Source organism: Crotalus tigris, unplaced genomic scaffold (genome assembly GCF_016545835.1).
Source record: "Crotalus tigris isolate CLP2741 ecotype Arizona unplaced genomic scaffold, ASM1654583v1 scf7180000024429.2167931701:2281839, whole genome shotgun sequence".
In the NCBI taxonomy this organism is placed as follows: Eukaryota; Metazoa; Chordata; class Lepidosauria; order Squamata; family Viperidae; genus Crotalus; species Crotalus tigris.
Genome location: NW_024100596.1, coordinates 952031 through 970739, shown reverse-complemented (window position 1 = coordinate 970739; position 18709 = coordinate 952031). Strand labels below are relative to the sequence as shown.

The following is an 18709-nucleotide window of genomic DNA, read 5'->3' as shown; positions in this document are numbered from 1 at the left end:
TAAGAAATTCAAGGGTTAGTGCTTGTTTGGTTTTGCTATAAGAATGTAATGCCAATATGCATGGTGAGCATAAACAAAGGGAAACCAGCATACGAGCGCAAGTATTGCTTCCTTACATTGGAGAGAAAGAGACTGTTATTTCTGCCTTTTTCAGATAAAGGATCAGGAAAATGATCTTGCCATTTCTCTCCACTCCAGACCATTCATCTTTCTCCTCACCAGAAGTAGAACAATAAAGTGTCTTCCTAAAGTCAGGCAGTTGTTTACAGCTTGTAGGCATTTGTATTACCCAATTCAGCAAAGCCAACAATAATTAACTATCTTAATGGCTTCAGTCTGTAAAGTTTAGCCTAAAGAGCCCTTTAATCATAAGGATATAAGATCGTGATTGAGCTTTGCCTGTATTGGAGAACTTTGGCTTGTTCATTCCCATTATCATCAATCAGATTTAAGAACACTATGATTTGCATATATGCTTTCTCCAAAAGTAAGCGTGAAGCCCTTCTTTGTTTCTGTGGGAATGGCATCCCTCTTTGGATGGGACGCTGTGGCTCTCGAGAAGCAGAGGCAAGGTTATACATGTACTCCTCGACTTACGACCACAATTGAGCCCAAAATTTCTGTTGCTAAATGAAACATTTCTTAAGTGAGTTTTACCCCATTTTACAACCTTTCTTGCCACAGTTGATAAGTGAATCACTGCAGTTGATGAGTTAGTAACCCGGTTGTTAAGCGAATCTGGCTTCTCCATTGACTTTGTTTGTCAGAAGGTCACAAAAGGGGATCATGTGACTCCAAGGCACTGCAACGGTCATAAATATGAATCAGTTGCTAAGCGTCTGAATTTTGATCATGTGACCATGGGGATGCTGGGTGAAAAAGTGTGAAAAATGGTCATAAGTCACTTTTTTTCCAAGTTATAACTTGGAACGGTCACTGAATGAACTGTTGTAAGTCGAGATCTACCTATACTCCTTTTCCATTTCTCTTTCCTGTCCAGTGAGCTGTTGTCCATCCTTTCTCTAATTCTGGCTTAAAATAGAGCTACTTGTTCTGGACTACAAAAACTGGACAATAAATTATTAATGTTTTCTGTATATCTATGAATGTTGTTAAGTTGGAATGGAATAGAATAGAGCTGGAAGGGACCTTGGAGGTCTTCTAGTCTATTCCCCTGCTCAAGGAGGAGAACCTATACCATTTCAGACAAGTGACTGTCTAATCTCTTCTTAAAAACCTCCAGTGATGGAGCATCCATTATTTCTGAAGGCAAACTGTTCCACTGGTTAATTGTCCTCATTGTTAGGGAATTTCTCCTTAATTCCAGGTTGCTTCTCTTTCTGGTCAGTTTCCAACCATTGTTTCTTGTCTTGCTCTCTGGTAGTTGAGGACTACCTGTAATGGAAGCTGCATAATTACAAGTGACTTTCTTGCAAACTAGACATTGACTTCCCCCCTCCCCCATTCCTGGCTGTTGCTATAGCTAAACCAGGGGAGTAAAATATTACTTATTGCTGTTGGAAACTTTATTTAAGCAGAGCTGATAAGGTTTTTGAAATATTATGACTATGTGCAAAGTCCAGAGTAACCTGACAAATCAAAGGTGAAGGCTGCCACTTTTATATTGTGCTATAAACTAGGTGATGCTTCAGAAAAATAGCTGATGGTATGTTGATCTTGGGACCTTAACAACGCAAGATATTGATTACAAAACCTATTATTATATACAAATGCAGGATTAAGTACAGTACAGATCCAAGAGAGAGTGAGAGAGAGAGAGAGAGAGAGAGAGAGAGAGAGCCTGGGTAACTAAGAAAGTGATGCTTTTGAACAAGAAACTTGCTTTTTAGAGCTCTAATATACTACAAAAGTGAAATTAACTATCTGGAAATAGTTTCCATAATTTTACACATAGCTTTCTGCCAGATCAGACATTGCTGTTTCTTTCAACTTAAGTTTTTAAAACATTAGATTTTGTCTGATTTAGCTATAAAGTTAAGGAGGGAGTGCGTCCAAATATTTAGAAATTCTTGTTAACTCTTATTATTTTGCCAGTTTTTGTCAACTTCTGTTCTAATTCTAATGTTAATTATTAAAATGATTGTCATATGAATATATTTGTTCTAATCTATTATCACTTACCAGAATAAATGCATTTCTTTTCTTTCTTCTTTTAATATTTTGCTTATTCTTAAATGTTTTTTATTTTGTAAATTTTTTGGGTTTTTTATTTTGTAGATTTTTAATGTATTTGGTTCCCCCCCCATTTTCCTATTTTTTCAGCTTTTTCTATTTAGGTTACATATTTTTGAAATGTAAAAAAGAAGTAAGTAGGGCAACCATTATGTACAGATGATCAGGCATTTATCACAAATGGGCACTGGTGGGAGTGCTTCCCGCTTTCCAGCAAATGGAGATCTGTAGGCTCTTATGCAATTTTATTATGCTGAGGCTTTTTCAGCTCAAAGACTAGCAGGCTGTCAGGTTGGAAGAGACCCCTGCCTCACCTCCTGGAGTAAAGTGGAAGGTCCTATGTTGGTGGGGTGTGTTTGTTGGTGGTGTGTAGTAGTTCAGCAGAAGACACAGGTTCTGCACCCATGTGAAAACAGCGGCCAGTCAGGGTACATCAGTCTTCCCCAACTTACCCTCTCCTGGTATGTTAGGATTATAGCTCTCAGAATGTCCCTCCAGTGGAACAGCTGGCTGGGGATGCTGGAGCTTGTAGCCGCAAACCCATATTTAAGAGAAGAATGCAGTATACAGAACTACCTGTGCCAGTAGTCTGAATTGAACTTTTGCTTTGTTATAATCACTCCTTTTGACTGACAGTCTAGTAATGGGGGCCAATTGGCAGTATCGAGGCATCAGCACATTCAGAACCCAAAGTTTGCCGAAATAAAACAAACATTCTTAAAACAAAGCCTTTGGGGAACAGCATTCCCCACCGCTCACAGATTAGCTTTCCAGCCGAGAGGCTACTGAAATAGAGGCAGAAAGGATAGAGAATTGTTGAAGTAGCCCTTTAAAGTAAGATAGGTCATGGAACAAGCCACACAAGGACTATTGGAACTCTATTGTTATAAGGTCTAGTCTTATAGAATACATGAAGTGTTAATACCACTTTATAATGCCTGGTAAGACCACACTTGGAATACTGCATCCAGTTTTGGTCACCACGATGTAAAAAAGATGTTGAGACTCTGGAAAGAGTGCAGAGAAGAGCAATGAAGATGATCAGGGGGCTGGGAGCTAAAACATATAAAGAACAGTTACTGGAATTGGGTATGTCTGGTTTACTGAAAATAAGGACTACGGGTGACATGATAGCAGTATTCCAATATCGAAGGGGCTGCAACAAAGGAGAGGGGGTCAGCCTATTCTCCAAAGCATCTGAAGGTAGGACAAGAAGCAATGGATGGAAACGAATTGGAGTTTTCAATTAGAAATTAGAAACTAATGGGAGAAATTTCCTGACAGTCAGAACAATTAACCAATGGAATGACTTGCCTCCAGAAGTTGTGGGTGCTCCAACACTGGAAGTTTTTAAGAAGAGATTGGACAATCACTTATCTGAAGTGCTATATGGTTTCCTTCCTGAGGGTTAGACTAAAAGACCTCCAAGGTCCCTTCCAACTCTGGTATTCTGTTAATAACAGAACTTTAAAAGCCTGCCAGAATTTTTCTCTATCTCCCTTATATAAAACAGAATCAAGGCAGAGTTATTTTGAGTTTCTTTCTCATATAATTTCTCCTTTCCCAGGACTGAGCTGTTGTTTATTTAATGCTTCTGGCATTCTATTCTTCAAGGTTATCTCTGCATTCCTCTGAATAAAAGCTCAAACTGCTGGCAGTTACTATGATTGAATGATTGTTTATGTGCCATCAAGTTTTTTTACTCCTAGTGACCCCATAGATCGAGTTTCTATATGAGGCTGGTCTCCCTGATGACAATGGCAAAGGCTTCATACTGCACTGGAGAAGACAATAGTAAATCTCTCCCATCTGGTTACCAAAAAACCACAAGGATAGGAAGTTACGCTAAGACTTCAGAATAATCCAAACCATGACTAGGAGGCAGTAAAAGGTTAGCTTTCCAGTTCTCTTTGCTCCCATGTAATGGTCAGGATAGGTTTTGTAGCCAACTATGATAGCTTTCAAGTGAAATGCAATACATTAGTCCTCAACTTACAACTACTCATTTAGTAACTGAAGTTGCAATGGCACTGAAAAAAGTGACTTAGGACTGTTTTTTACACCACTGTTGCAGCATCCCAATGGTCACATGGGAGCTTGGTAACTGGCAAGTATTTATGACGGTTGCAGTGTCCGGAGGGGGGGGGTCATGTGATCACCTCTTGTGACCTTTCGACAAGCAAAGTCAATGGGGAGGCCAGTTTCATTTAAGAATGGGGGCAAGAAAACTTGTAGAATGGGGCAAAACTCACTTAACAACTGTCTTGCTTAACCACAAAAATTTTGAGCTCAGTTGTGGTTGTAAGTCAAGGAATATCTGTATTTTGTTGTAAGGCCAAAATATATTGTTGAATATGCATCTGATGTACATAACCTTCGTGTTTTGCACACATATCCTACTGATATCCTGTTGAACGCCCTGGCATTTGCTTGTTATAGAGGCACCAGATTGTATAAGTGTACATCTGAGCTTTTTACTGGAAGGGTAACTCAAAACTACTGTTAGCTACCTCAAAATAGAGTATTTCTTTTAAAACAGCATTTTCCTCTTCCCTTGTTACAGGTTTGTCCCCTTCTTTGCCAGTTAGGCTTTGCTGAAGCTAAATACGCCGCATCTACTTTGTGTTATAACAATTTGGCAAAGGCACCCCAAAAAATCTGGTAATTTCAGAGAAAAGCAAGCAAGATAAGAAATAGTTTGGCATTCAAAAGACAGTGGAAATTTTCAGGCGAAGAGGAAGCAGTTAACTTTCCTCAAGAAGAGAAATCTCTAGAGCCTTGTTTTTTTGTCAACATTGGAGCAGAGTACGTTTAGTTTGAATTAAAGGAAAAGGAAAGATCAGGATTCATACTGGCCAAATTTCCTACCTGTAAGAATATGTGGGAAATGGGATAAGCTGTCAGAGGAAATTGAGATATATATTATAAATGGGATGAATAAAACAAGTTGAAAACAGAATAATAATAACAGAATAACAGAGTTGGATGGGATCTTGGAGGTCCAATCTCTTCTTAAAAACTTCTAGTGTTGGAGCATTCACAAAAGGATGCCTAGTAGCCAATCCTCATATAAAGAACTCTCTCTCTCTCTCTCTCTCTCTCTCTCTCTCTCTCTCTCTCTCTCTCTCTCTCTCTCTCTCTCTCTCTCCCTCTCTCTCTCTCCCTCTCCCTCCCTCCCTCCCTCCCTACCTCTCTCTCTCTCTCTCTCCATGCCCCACTTTCACTTTCTGATAGCCTCTCTCAACTTGTTCTCCTTTGAATTAGTTATAATTTACATATAATCAAAGAGTTAAACACAACTGAATGGATAACCTCATCATTACATATAATGGCAATGGGGTTTTGAGGTTAGTGAATGGGAAAAGAGGGCTCCCTTGTTTATTCAAAGGAATTTCTGCAGGGTGAAACATTAATATTTAGATAGGTTTTTGGTGGATCTTACTCTATACAATATTTGTTTATACATATAGATAGTCCTTGACTTACAACCATAACTGAGCCCACAATTTTGGTTGTAAGTGTGCAGGTTGAATGGGTCACCACATGACCATGACTGATTTTATTATTTTTTGGTGGTGGTCATTACATGAATGCAGTAGAAGTTAAGTGAACCCATTATACCAGTGTTTCTCAACCTTGACAATTTTAAGGCATGTGGACTTCAACTCCCAGAATTCCACAGCCAGCATTGCTGGCTGTAAAATTCTGGGAGTTGAAGTCCACATGCCTTAAAATTGTCAAGGTTGAGAAACACTGCATTATACAATGGGAAATAAACACTGGTTTCTGGCAACAAATGTTGCAAATCATGATCACATAACTGCGGGATGTTGCAAATGGCCATAAATGCCACATGACATAGGGGTGGGACAGCTGTCAGAACTTTAAAACTGGATTGTAAATACCTCAGGGGAGGTCCATTATAACTTTGAATGGTTGCTAAGTGATTGGTTGTTAAGTTGAACACTACCTGTACATACATTCTGTATGTTCCATATGGGGGTCTTGTAAGTCAAGTATGGGAACTCTGTGCAAAATGAACAAACCCATAAAACAAATAAACCACATTGTAGCTTGGCGCAATGTATGATATAAGGTAGCTAAAAGTAGAACCTACACACACACACACACACACACACACACACAGAGTATATATACACAAATGTACATACATACATACATACATACATACATACATACATACATATCCTCCATTCATCTACATTCAGTTCAGTAGGGGTTACTCTTACATTATTGGCTCCTTCACTCAGGTAATTATGTTCAGGGTTAGGGTTAATTATAACAAAGCAAAAGTCCAACTCAGACTACTGGCACAGATAGTTCTGTATACTGCATTCTTCTCTTAAATTCTGAATCCCAGAATTCCTGAGCCAGCTATGCTGGTCCACAAGTCATAAAAGAGACAAGGTTGCCTACCCCTGGTCTAGACCTACAATTTTTAGAAGATAAAATTCTGTGTATCCTTCTGTTTGGATCTGTGGTTGCAGCAGTTGCAGTCTGTGTTTGTGTATGTATGTATATATATTTTTTCCTTAGAATGCTGACTAAGGGTGAAATGGGAGAGCAGGGAGTCAAGGCAGACATTTTCCTGGCATGGCCTGACCATCTTTATGCAATCTTGCTTAGCCAAGCATTTAGCCCTTGTCTATGGGTTATTTACTCAAGAGAAGATTCAGCAAGAAAGTACAATAAAGCTCTGTCAGCAGCACTAATTGACTGGTCCCTCTGAACATGATCATTAGGATGGCCATAAAAGATCTTTATCACCAGAAAATAGTCCAACAGATTAGATACTGCCATTTTCCAGTGGTAGTTTGTGCAGTTTCCAGGTGAAAAAAAACCAGTCCCTGCATCTGCTGAGGAACTTGTTTGATAGACCTTAGAAATGAGAATATGGGTTGGTAATACTGAACGTTACAGAGAGCAGAATCAGTGCAGGATTAGCTGAGCTGGAAGCTATTGCTTTTGAATTATTGCAGTCCTTCTGGTCAGTGGCTTCCATCTAATAAAGCAGGGAAGAAATGCGAGCCTATCTCCCCCAAGACTTTCTGAAGAGTGATCCATGGTAGCTATGGCATTTTGGTTCTTTCAGAAGAACCAAAAGTAGAGAAAAGTAAGAATTTACACTTGGGCAGGAAAAACCAAATGTAGAAGTACAGATTAGGTGAAATCTGGCTCAAAAGCAGTACCTGTGAGGGGGATCTTGGAGTCCTAGTGGACAATCACTTAAATATGAGCCAGCAGTGTGCCACAGCTGCCAAAAAAGCTAATGGAATCCTTGGTGGCATAAACAGAGGGATAGAATCAAGATCACATGAAGTATTTTAGTACCGCTTTATAAAACCTTAGTGAGACCACACCTGGAATACTGCATCGGATTTTGGCCACCACATTATAAAAAAGATGTGACTTTGGAAGGAGTGCTGGGAAAAGCAACAAAGATGAGCAGGGTCTTTCAGACTAAAATGTATGAAGAACAGTTGCAGGAATTGGCTATGGCTAGTTTAGAGAAGAGAAGGACTAGGGGTAATGTGATAGCAATGTTATAATATTTGAGGGGCTGCCACAAGAAGAGGGGGTCAACCTATTCTCCAAAGCACTAGAAAGCAAGACAAGAAGCAACCTAGAACTAAGGACAAATTTCCTGACAGTAAGAACAATTAATCAGTGGAATAGCTTGCCTTCAGTAGTTGTGGGTACTTCATCACTGAAGGCTTTTAAAAAGAGACTGGACAGCCACTTGTCTGAAATGGTACAGCTCCTGCCTGAAAAGGGGTTAGACTAGAAGACCTCCAAGATCCCTTCCAATTCTGTTTTTCTGTAGAAGCAGCAATACATTTTGCCAAGCACAGCCCACCTTCTTTTACAGCTTGTGAAGATAAACGTCAGGAGGTGAACCAGGTTTCTTGGAGAAAAGGCAGAATAAAAATAATTATATGATCAAATAATTGTTCTAGTGGACTACATCATGGACCAAAATGTGATGCTGAAACTATTTCTGGCATGGAGATTCAGCAATGAGAAAAGCTTCAGCTGTGCAGTGTAGTAGATGTTAATGGCTGTCATTTGATTTATCTACATTACTCCAGCCTTAGCAACAAAACAGCTTTGACTGCTAATTCATTTCTGGCTCCAGTACAGGTGGGCGGTATTTCCCTAGCTTGGGAGCAAAAGATGTACTTGTAAGGGCCAGGCAGAGGGCTTTTTCAGTGGTGGGTCCCAGCTTTTCAAATGCTCTTGCTAAGAAGATGCGCCAAATATAACTATACTAACTTTTAGACACCGAATGAAAACATTTTTAGTTAAGTATTTTAAAATTGCTGTTTCACAATATTAGGCTTGATTCTGAAACTTTTTGATAGACATGGCTTATCGCATACATGTTGTGATTTTGGGTATATAATAATTCAGCAATATCCAGAAAGAAACCTCTCTTCCTGGCTTCCTGTGAGCAACCTCCAAGTGTATCAAGGCTCCCACATAGGCTTAGTTTAAAATAATTGGATATTATGGCTCAAGATCTGTGGATCAATTTGAGATCTCTTTTCTGCCTTGGCAGTAGGCCCTTGCAACATCGTGGGAAGGGCAGGCGAGAGGGAGTCAGACTGTCAAAAGCAGTACCTCAGTGTCACAATGCAAATCCCACTGCTTTCCAAATGCATTGTGGTGTCCTACACATGCCCCAAAAGGGTGGAGCATGCAGCTGATGCCACAATCCTGCTTTCAGCTTTTTACTGAAAACAACAGGATCCTGCAGACACAGCTGGTAGTCCCTAGATTCTGGACTGCAAAGGCTAGGTGACCAGTTCATTTGATTTGCTTACAAAATGGCAATTCCTTATGAAGAAGACTCCAGTAAGAAACTATTCCGGGGGGGGGGGTATTTTTACAGGGAGCAATGCTTTGGAACCAGAAGGGAAGAGATTACCACTGGGAAGCATGGGGTAATGGGCTGGCAAAGATTCCAGTGAGCTAGAGCAGGAAGTTGCCTCATCCACAGCTGTCAGCTGGTGTAGGAATCAATGGAATTGCAGGATGTATATGTGATGGGTGGAAGGAAAAAAAAGGAAGTATACACAAAACATTTCCGAAATGGTAGTCTTTAGGCCTTCCTATACATGTTTCTAGCTATGTTACACTCTCCCTCTCCATCTACCAATATGTTCTAAGATTAGGAGATTGCATTTGTTAGGATACTTGCTAACTTGTTCTTGCCTCTTCTATAAGGAGAATACCACATGCTCAAAGCCACAGCATTGTTTCTTTTTGAATTAGAGGAGTATAGAGCAGCACTCCTTCAATCATTTACAGAACAAACCCACATGCTGAATCATGAACTAGCTCCACTTTCTGGATTTCTGCAGTATATCAAACCACAAATTAGCTGAACATGGTTTTGCTTGGTTGCTTGTTAAGCCTATCTGGCCATCCTCTCACTAAGGAGCTCTGGAACAGCTAACAAGGTTTATAATCATCCAAAGAAGAAAACTGATATAATAATAAAATAAGATGAGATAAAACATATTGCTGGCATCTTGCGATAAACCCAGCCAAAATCTTGTGACTTCTTAAAAGTTCATGGCCCAATATTACATGAGACTGCTTCAAGAGAAATATTGGCATGTTTCATTTGGTTAGAAAGGATGAGGTTTGTCTTATTGAAAGCAACAATTTTGCATCTCTAGTCTAAGAATCTTATAATGGGCTGCAACTGTTTAGAGGTTTTTGTACGATGTTGACATAAATCCCCTTTGGAAATTTTTTTTATTATTATTATTATTAAAAAGTTTTTATTTTCCATTTATTCATACAAAATACAATTAAATTCCTAACCATTGGTACTGCCTGCCCATCCCCCCCAGGCTGCGTCCACCCTCTCTAATCCTTCCCCACTTCCCTCCTCTTTCTCTCCTCCCCTCCTACTCTCTTCCCCTCCCCTTCTCCTCTAACCATCCTACTTCCTCCCTACTCCTTCCTCCCCTCTCATCCCTCTCAAACACATGAACGCAGCATAGGGGAAATGCCCAAGTGTTTACCATGTCTATATTATCATTACCCACCCACTCACCCACCCACCCACCCACCCTCAACCCCTCGCTTCCCAGAGCAGAATACAGGGTTATTATTAAGAAAGTTAACAATAATAAAAAAGAAAAAAGAAAATAAAAGAGAAAAAAAAATCATACTTAACCTTTAATTCCCCTTTGGAAATTTTAATGTAGAAATAAATACCATTGGCCAGTTGTTTCAGTGTGGGGAGAGGGCGTTGCAAAGAGCAGTGGGGAGAAGTCTGCCTGCCTGTCTACCAATCACATTTAGCAACCCTCACAATCCTGAAGAACTCTTGATACTTCATAAGATAAAACAAAATAAACAGTACAAAAAAAGTTATCTTCATGGAAAAATGCTATTAGATTTGTAAAAAAAAAAAAGAGTAGGAAGAACCTGGTCATACCCTTTCCAAGTAATAAATCTACTTTGCAGATTTATTAGAAGGCTTAAAGTTTTTGAGGCTTCGGGTAACTTTTTTGGAATGCGTAAAAGCTGTGAATTGGACAAGATGTAATCAGATTCCTTCCAATTCCAATGTAGTTCTCCTCCTTTGATGTCTACAGTGATTACAAGGAATATAAATCCTTCTATTCCCCCCATCACCATTCAGTCAGAACTGAAGAAGCTTCTTGGATGAGAAGCAAAACATCTTCAAAGAAAACAAAAAAAGCCCAGTTGCCTTTTGAAAAAGCATCTGTGACACAACCATGACTTGGATGACTGAACATCTTCATAGACATTTACTAATCTTGAAGCAGCTTGAAGGAGAGGAGAGAGTACCGAGCCCTGTGGCGCTCCACAGAGGAGCAGCTGTGGGCTGGACCTTTCACTCCCTATCAACACCAATTGGGGCCAGCCTTGGAGAAAGGAGACAAAACTGCACTGCCCCACCCCAAACCCCACAGCCATCCAAAAAGGATACCATGATGAATGGTATCCAAGGCTGCTGAGAGATCAAGGTGAGTGCGGATGGTGGCACTACCCCCATCCCACTCTTGCCTGAGATCATCAACAAGTGCAACTAATTCCACTTCTATCCCATAACCCTGACTGAAAGGGATCCATTTAGTGACCTCATTGCTTAACAATGGAGTTGCAGGTCCCAACTGTGATGACTAAATGAGTATTACCTGTATTGTGGAATACTATATAATATCTGCAGTCTTTTCTGCATTATGTTTATCATTCTCTTATCCTCCTCTTTCCTTCTACCTTTCCCACCAATTATAGCCTTTTCCAGAGAGCAAGATCTTCACATAGTATCCCAAATAAGATCATTTGAACCTGATCATTTATGCCTCAAGAGAATTCTGGATTGATTTGTTGTTTGATGGTCCATCGGTTTGTTTTCTTGGTTGTCCATGGCATTCTCAGGAACCTTCTCCAAAACATCCATTTATGTGCCATTTTCTAAATTGCACAGTCAGTCAAGCAGTGATCTAGATCACGTTAATTATTTGATTATTTCTAATGTTGTGAAACTCACCCTGGGCATTATGCTTTTCTCTCCTTTTTTGCACTTTATTCTCTATGGATTGTCACTAGTGCCAAGAATGAACCAAGAGTCTGCAACTGTTTTTCACCAGTCATTGTGTGAAAAGCTCTTGATCAGGGGTCTTCAAATTTGGCCCTTTTATGACTTGTAGACTTCAACTCCCAGAATTCCTCAGCCAATGTGCCTGGCTGAGGAATTCTGGGAGTTGAAGTCCACAAGTCATAAAAGGGCCAAGATTGAAGACGCCTGCTCTTGACTGTGTGGCAAAAGCATCTGGATTTAACCTGTGACTCACTCACTTGCAGGTTAGTTTGGAATCCCTGCTGTTCCTGCAACCATGGAGAGCATGGCAGTTCTTGACTCTGTTGGTGTGGGAGACCTAGTGCTGTTGGAGCCACTGACTGAAGACACATTGATGCAGAACTTGAAGAAACGCTTCGAACATCAAGAAATCTATGTAAGTGGAGATGGGGAGGGATACAGAGAATAACAGATCTGGGAGCCTTTTCACTTTAGGGTCAAAAAGATTGGAACCTGCAAAGATCTACTATGATGCACACAATCGAAGCAGCTACTTACACCATTGCAACCACCACTACTATCCTAGAAAGGGAAAAGAAAGAAAGAATGCAACCAGCAGAAAGGGCCAAAAGATTTTCATAAATATTTTCATATGTTGATTATTATGCATTGCTGCAAAATGAAAAAAAAATGCTATAAAAGGAAAGCAGGACATCTCAACAAGAGGATGACCCATGTATCTTCTGTTCCTTATTGTGGATGGACAACTTCCTCTGATTAAACCAGGCCATTCTTCAGATGGAGGAAACCTTCCATTTTGAGAGTAGCCACCTCTCAAAACTGAAATAATAATAATAATAATTATTATTATTATTATTACTACTACTACTACTACTACTACTACTACTACTACTACTACTACTACTACTACTATTGTTTGGACGCACAGTCAGCCAGGTATTTAGACTGGTTTGAGCATTTTTATCTATCTACTGAATCCTTCCCAAGATTTGGGATAGGCAAATATTTTGTTAGATGATGTTAAAGATAAAGTTTCCTTTTGCAGTTGATGGATGTTTTTTCAATGCTGATGGTGTTCAAATGGTGCTTCAAAAGTCTTGTTATTGCATCCAAGGCGATCATTACAATATTCTTTGATTTCTATCCTGCCTTTTCTAGATATAACTTAATATAGTGAATATATCCAATGTTCCTGTCTCCTATTTTCCCCATAATCACAACCTTTGATGAGGGCTGGGCTGAGAGAGAACCCAAAATCACCCAACCATTTTCATGCCTAAGGGAAGCCTACAAGTCACCATCTCCTGGTTTCCAAACCAGCACTTTCACCACTGCACAAATTAGCTTCTGTGCACAGTCTATTCAGAAGTACCTCGGCATTGTGGGTTCAACCTAGGAAACATTAATGGGGTTCCAACCTAATAATATTTGTATTTTTCATGGTCTCTGTTTATTAATAAATTCTGCTTTAAAAGCCAAGATCATACAATGCATAGTCAGCAGAGAAGAACTAATAGCAATGCAAAAATTAATGGAAACTTTCAAGTTAACTTGCTTGTACCTCCTAAGTATTAATAATTTGTTCCTTGTATCCTTGCCATTTGTTTGTATACAGAGTACACAAATATTTAATAAGGCATTTGAAATAAAGAGGGCCCAACCCACGGGAGTTTATTCCTTTAATCCATTACATTATATCCAGATTTAACTGTGCTTAGCACAGGAGATCATTGGGGGGAAGGGAACTCAACCTAATTGCCTCATTTCATTCATGGCAGGTAGCAGCACCCAGCCAAACTTTCTTGATCTCAAAAAAAAAAAAAAAGCAAAAGCAAACAACAACAACCCCACAATAGTAAGCAGAGTGTGACCTGCCTCATACCTGGATGGGAGATCACCTGATTAGACTGGGAAATTGGGGGATTAAATCTCAGAAAGGGACCTGGGCAAAGCAGTTGCATAGTCATGCAGAAAAAAAATATTTAGTCTATAGGACTAGAAGACCTCCAAGGTCCCTTTCAGCTCTATTCTATTCTATTCTATTCTATTCTATTCTATTCTATTCTATTCTATTCTATCAAAGGTTGAGCTTGATTTGAGTAGTTTGCTTTAGATTGGAATTTTTGCTTTTCACCAGATGAAATAATCCTCTCTTTGGAGTCTTCCTATGTTTACTTTTTCCCTAGTGTAACAAAAGTTGGAATAGCTGCACAGTGTCCATTGATCAAGTAACATGAGAATTTATTCTTCTAGAATCACCACTTATCAGACAAGATGGAGTGGAGGGAAGATGGGGAAGTGAAGGAGCCATGGGAAAAGGCAATAAGGGAAAGGCCTGTTAAATAGGGCAGATTCTGAAGCCAAGAAAGACATGCTGAATTTCATATTGTTCCTCACTTATAGGCAGAAATCTTGACTAACTAAAGCAAACTGCTTGTATCATTGAAAACATACTCTGAGAACTTAGAGGAGGAGCTGACTTAATCCTTTTTCTCCCAACCAAACTATCTAAAAGTTTGCTGTCTCTTGCTTCTCTGAAATGCAGACCCTCCCTCCTTGGACTCCAGATTATAAGCAAGTGTCCCACTAAATCAGATTCCTCCTCTATAGTACAGGTGGTCCTTGACTTACAACCACAACCGAACCCAAAATTTACATTGCTAAGTTGTTAAGTGAGTTTTGCCCCATTTTTACAACCTTTCTTGCCACAGTTGTTAAGTGAATCACTGCAGTTGTTAGAGTAGCACGGTTGTTAAGTAGATCTGGCTTCCCCATTGATTGTGCTTAGTCAGAGAGTCGTAGAAGGTGATCACATGACCCTGAGGCCCTGCAACAGTGAACAAAACCGGTGAGCAAAGAGACCATGCCTCCTAATTCTCCGGTCCTCCTGAGCCACAGTAGGAAATAGAAATAAAAGCAGAGGGCAATGGTGAACTGATGGGACAGATCCAACCTTTGACTCTTTCTCCTACAGCCTGAGCACTGCCATCTTGCTAATGTGAACAACCTATTTCTGCCTCACAGACCTATATTGGGAATGTGGTGATCTCACTGAACCCATATCAGCCGCTGCCCATTTATTCAGCAAAAGTAGTGGAGGAGTATAGGAACTGCAACTTCTTCGCTGTCAAGCCTCACATGTAAGTGAGATGCTAACAGGGTGGGAATTATCAAACCCAGTAACTCTCAGGAATGGATTCCAGGGGATGGGAGAGAGAGAGAAGGCAGGTCCAGGGGGAATCCAAAGGAACAACCCTTCTCACTCTTCTCCCTCTGTTTCCCCAGTTATGCCATTGCTGATGATGCTTACCACTCATTGAAGAATCAAGACAAGGATCAATGCATCCTTATCACTGGCGAGAGCGGGGCCGGCAAAACAGGTGAGTGAGGATTTCTGGGTTTCTCAAGAAGGGCATAGAGAAAAGAAAGCATTGACAAGAGGCAACTCCTAGCCAAGCTTGGTGGAGCTTGGAAGGGATAGGAGAAAATCAGGGGTAGGGGTCTCCCATGCATTGAGTTGATCACTGCAGGGATAGCTAGGGGGTACAACTGAAGACACCAAAAGAGCTGGTAAAGTCTTCAAAGCAAGAGAATTCACTGTGCAACCATCCTATCCCATTCTTATCCTCTTGTGGGGGGAGGGAGGAAGTTCTGATAACTTTGCCTAACATTTGTAATTCTGCTTCTTCTGTCCTTTTTCCTGCTAGTGTTAGGAGCTGGGTATCTGAGGCACTCAGAGAAGAGCAGGGATCAATACATTTTTCAACCGTAATCTAAATAGCATGGGAACAGACCACTCTTGCAGGGTCTCTTTAAATAAATACATCTTAATATGAGCTTTCTCAAACCAATGAAGCAGAATATAGAAGCAGGAGGGGGAACAAGGGGCAAAGTGGTTCGTTAGAATTAGTTTAGTAGCACTGCCAGATGTCTATAAATGTAAGCAATTTAAGCAAACTTCCACAGCCTGAGTTGCATTGGGCTAGAATACTCCTCATCCCAGTCAGCAAAATCCTATTGGCTCCCTTCCTTGGGATGACAGAAGTAGCAGTGGGACCAATTTGAGACTATCAGACTGGAGAGAGTTCCTCTAGTGATTGTTACTGCTTCGGTGGCAAATTACATGCAAATTATTCCTCCATGAGGAATATATTCCTGATTGCATGGAGTGATATAATACATTTGCCCTCTCTCCTTCCTAAATATCATAAACCAGATGCCTACAAATAATTCAGAATGAAGTTCTAAATGCATTCTATAATCACAAGGAGGAATTTCTTCATGTCTATGGAGATTCTCAGTCATCCAGGTCACAGCAGCCCTCTCCCCCCTTCCAACCTTATAATTCAAGAAAGGAGAGCAGTGATGTCCCTAGGAAGAGACCCAAACATCACCATCTTGCCAGTTGATAAAGGAAGATGCATAGTCATCCTGAACACAGATGATTATTGGGGAATAGTCATCTAATGTACATTGGGGAAACTAAACAACCATTTTATAAATGCATGGCATAACATAGGAGAACAAACTCATCAGGACAAGATTCAGCAGCCCATCTGCATTTAAAAGACAAAGGCCACTCTTTAGAAGACAGCAAAGTTCGCATTTTAGACAGAGAGGACTGTTGGTTTGAAAGAGGGGTCAAAGAGGCCATCTATGTCAAAACTGAACAGCCCTCTCTCAACAGAGGGGGAGCAATATTACGTCATCTATCTTCAGTCTACAACACAGTCCTTTCAGCAGTTCCAAGAAGGCTCCACACCCATTTGCACTATTCAGGTGACCCTGAGGACACAGATAAACCTCCAGGTGGCATCAATGGCTCTCTAAAAGAATGTAAATGACCAGCTGTGTGCAAGGAGTATAAATTCTTTCATTCCCCACCATCCAATCAGAGCTGAAGAAGCTTCTTGGATGAGAACAGAAATGTCTTCAAAGGAAAAAAACAAACAAATCAAGAAAGTCCAGTTTGGGAGAATTTCATAATGATTTAAGAGGGCTTAAGCAGTAGGACAGCCTGTCTCAAACTATAGTCTCTTTTCAGAGGTGTTAAGTGTTCTCTGGGACTTGATAGCCGCCTACATTAGAGATTGTTTAGTAGTGGATTCCTACTGAGGAATTTTCCTGAGAAGGGAATTGGACAGGATTATGTATGCCCCTCCCCCCCTTTTTGTCCCTTCCAGACAGTCATGGTGACTATCTGGATGAGGCCCTGAACTATTTTTTAGCAGTGACATGCACTTGCCTCCTTTTGGGGGCTAAGAGTGACCCTGCTGGCCATATGCCTAGAGAAGGACTAGATCTCACTGCCTCCTGATTTCTGGATTTATGTCATCTACCACACCAAAGTTGGATCTTTTTAAAATATCCCTACCAAATCCTATACTCTCTTCCTGATTCTATGCTGCTTACACTTTTTCTTCATTAGAGGCCAGCAAGTTAGTCATGTCCTATGTGGCAGCTGTATGTGGAAAAGGGGAGGAGGTGAATCGTGTTAAGGAACAGCTGCTACAGTCAAATCCTGTCCTGGAAGGTATGTACTTGCAGCCTTTGTAAGGGATGGGAAAGGGAGGGATTGATTCTATAGGAGCTGATCAGTATTTATAGACATTCACTGGGCAATTACGTATTATAACATTTTCCCATAATGCAAAAACAGTATTTTGCTGCCGAGAAAGTGCAGATCTACAGCGCATTTGCAGTGGTTATAAGGAGTGGTTGTTTTGAGTTTTTATTCACAGCTAAGTCAAAGAACTCAGCTCTTGAACTGGCAAAAAAAATATATACCAGTACTGTATAAAATTTGTTGCCTGTACTGGCAATCCCTAACTTACCACTGGCATGATTTATAAGACAAAGCTCCTTAAATGGGGAATGGTCCAGAGCTTGCAATGCCATTGTGGTGTACCGGAACAAACTGTAACACATATAGTTCAGGAATGTCCCCTCAGGAAATTTAAGGGCACCTGGGATGACTTCATTTCAGCTGCAACAGAAACAGTTAGATGGTTAGTTTCCTTAGATATCAAACTGTAACATCTATCCCAGGGGTAGGCAACCTTGGCTCTTTTATGACTCGTGGACTTCAATTCCCAGAATCCCTGAGCCAGCTTGACTGGCTCAGGAATTCTGGGAGTTGAAGTCCACGAGTCATAAAAGAGCCAAGGTTGCCTACCCCTGATCTATCCCATTGTAATTATATGGCTCCATATTATGATGATTTTATTATGGTTTTATCTTAATTCAATATATATTATCTCCTATATTGTATTGTCCAATATCATATATATATTTCTAAAGCTGCTCACTCATAGAAGGCTCTGGGCTAAGAAGGATTAAAAACAAGTTTAAAAGAAGTTCCCTTCACTTTTTTGTGTGTGTTTTGTTTTTACAATCCTGGGAGCATTGGGATATTTATATAGTTCCTTTACAGTAAGAAAGACTGAAAGACACCCTCCTCTCTCCTTCCAGAATGGGACAATTTGCCACAGCCAACTCACTGCGGCCAATTTGCCATGGCCATCTTGCCAACAAACATGTTGCAGCCAATGAACAAGTTGAGGATACTTCTGGAAAAGTTAGGAAAAGTCAGTTCACCACAGCCAACTTGCAGTGGGCATCTCATCACAGGACAGCTCACCATGGGGCACCTCATCACGGAAAATTCCATTTTTATCAATGGAAATAATGTCAAAGAAACAGTGGCAGATAACACTTATCGCATTGAATTATCCTGCATGGAATTGTCTGTGGTGAGTTCTCTCATAGCAAATTGGCTGTGGTGAGTTGTCCTGCAGTGAGATGACCCTGGCAAGTTGGCTGTGGCGAACTGACCTTTCCAATTTTTCCTGAAGTATCATCAACCTGTCGGTTGGTGTTCTCCCCTGTGCTCATTGTCTATAATGG

General features: G+C 40.4%; 2 protein-coding genes across 5 annotated transcripts in view; one reads left to right on the top strand and one right to left on the bottom strand.

The window, feature by feature from the left end:
* The window catches only part of LOC120302340 (unconventional myosin-Ia-like), a 60648-nt gene that overhangs the window by 1945 nt on the left and 39994 nt on the right, over window positions 1-18709 (top strand). For both annotated transcript variants that reach the window (XM_039330551.1, XM_039330550.1), the window contains exons 2-5: window positions 12067-12218; window positions 14828-14943; window positions 15089-15183; window positions 17232-17336. In XM_039330551.1, the coding sequence (XP_039186485.1) occupies window positions 12099-12218; window positions 14828-14943; window positions 15089-15183; window positions 17232-17336 (436 nt within the window). In that variant the 5' untranslated portion in view covers window positions 12067-12098. The remainder of the gene's footprint in view (window positions 1-12066; window positions 12219-14827; window positions 14944-15088; window positions 15184-17231; window positions 17337-18709) is intronic.
* Window positions 1-18709, bottom strand: part of LOC120302341 (sterol O-acyltransferase 2-like) — a 120386-nt gene that overhangs the window by 69993 nt on the left and 31684 nt on the right. The gene's annotated exons all lie outside the window — the stretch shown is intronic.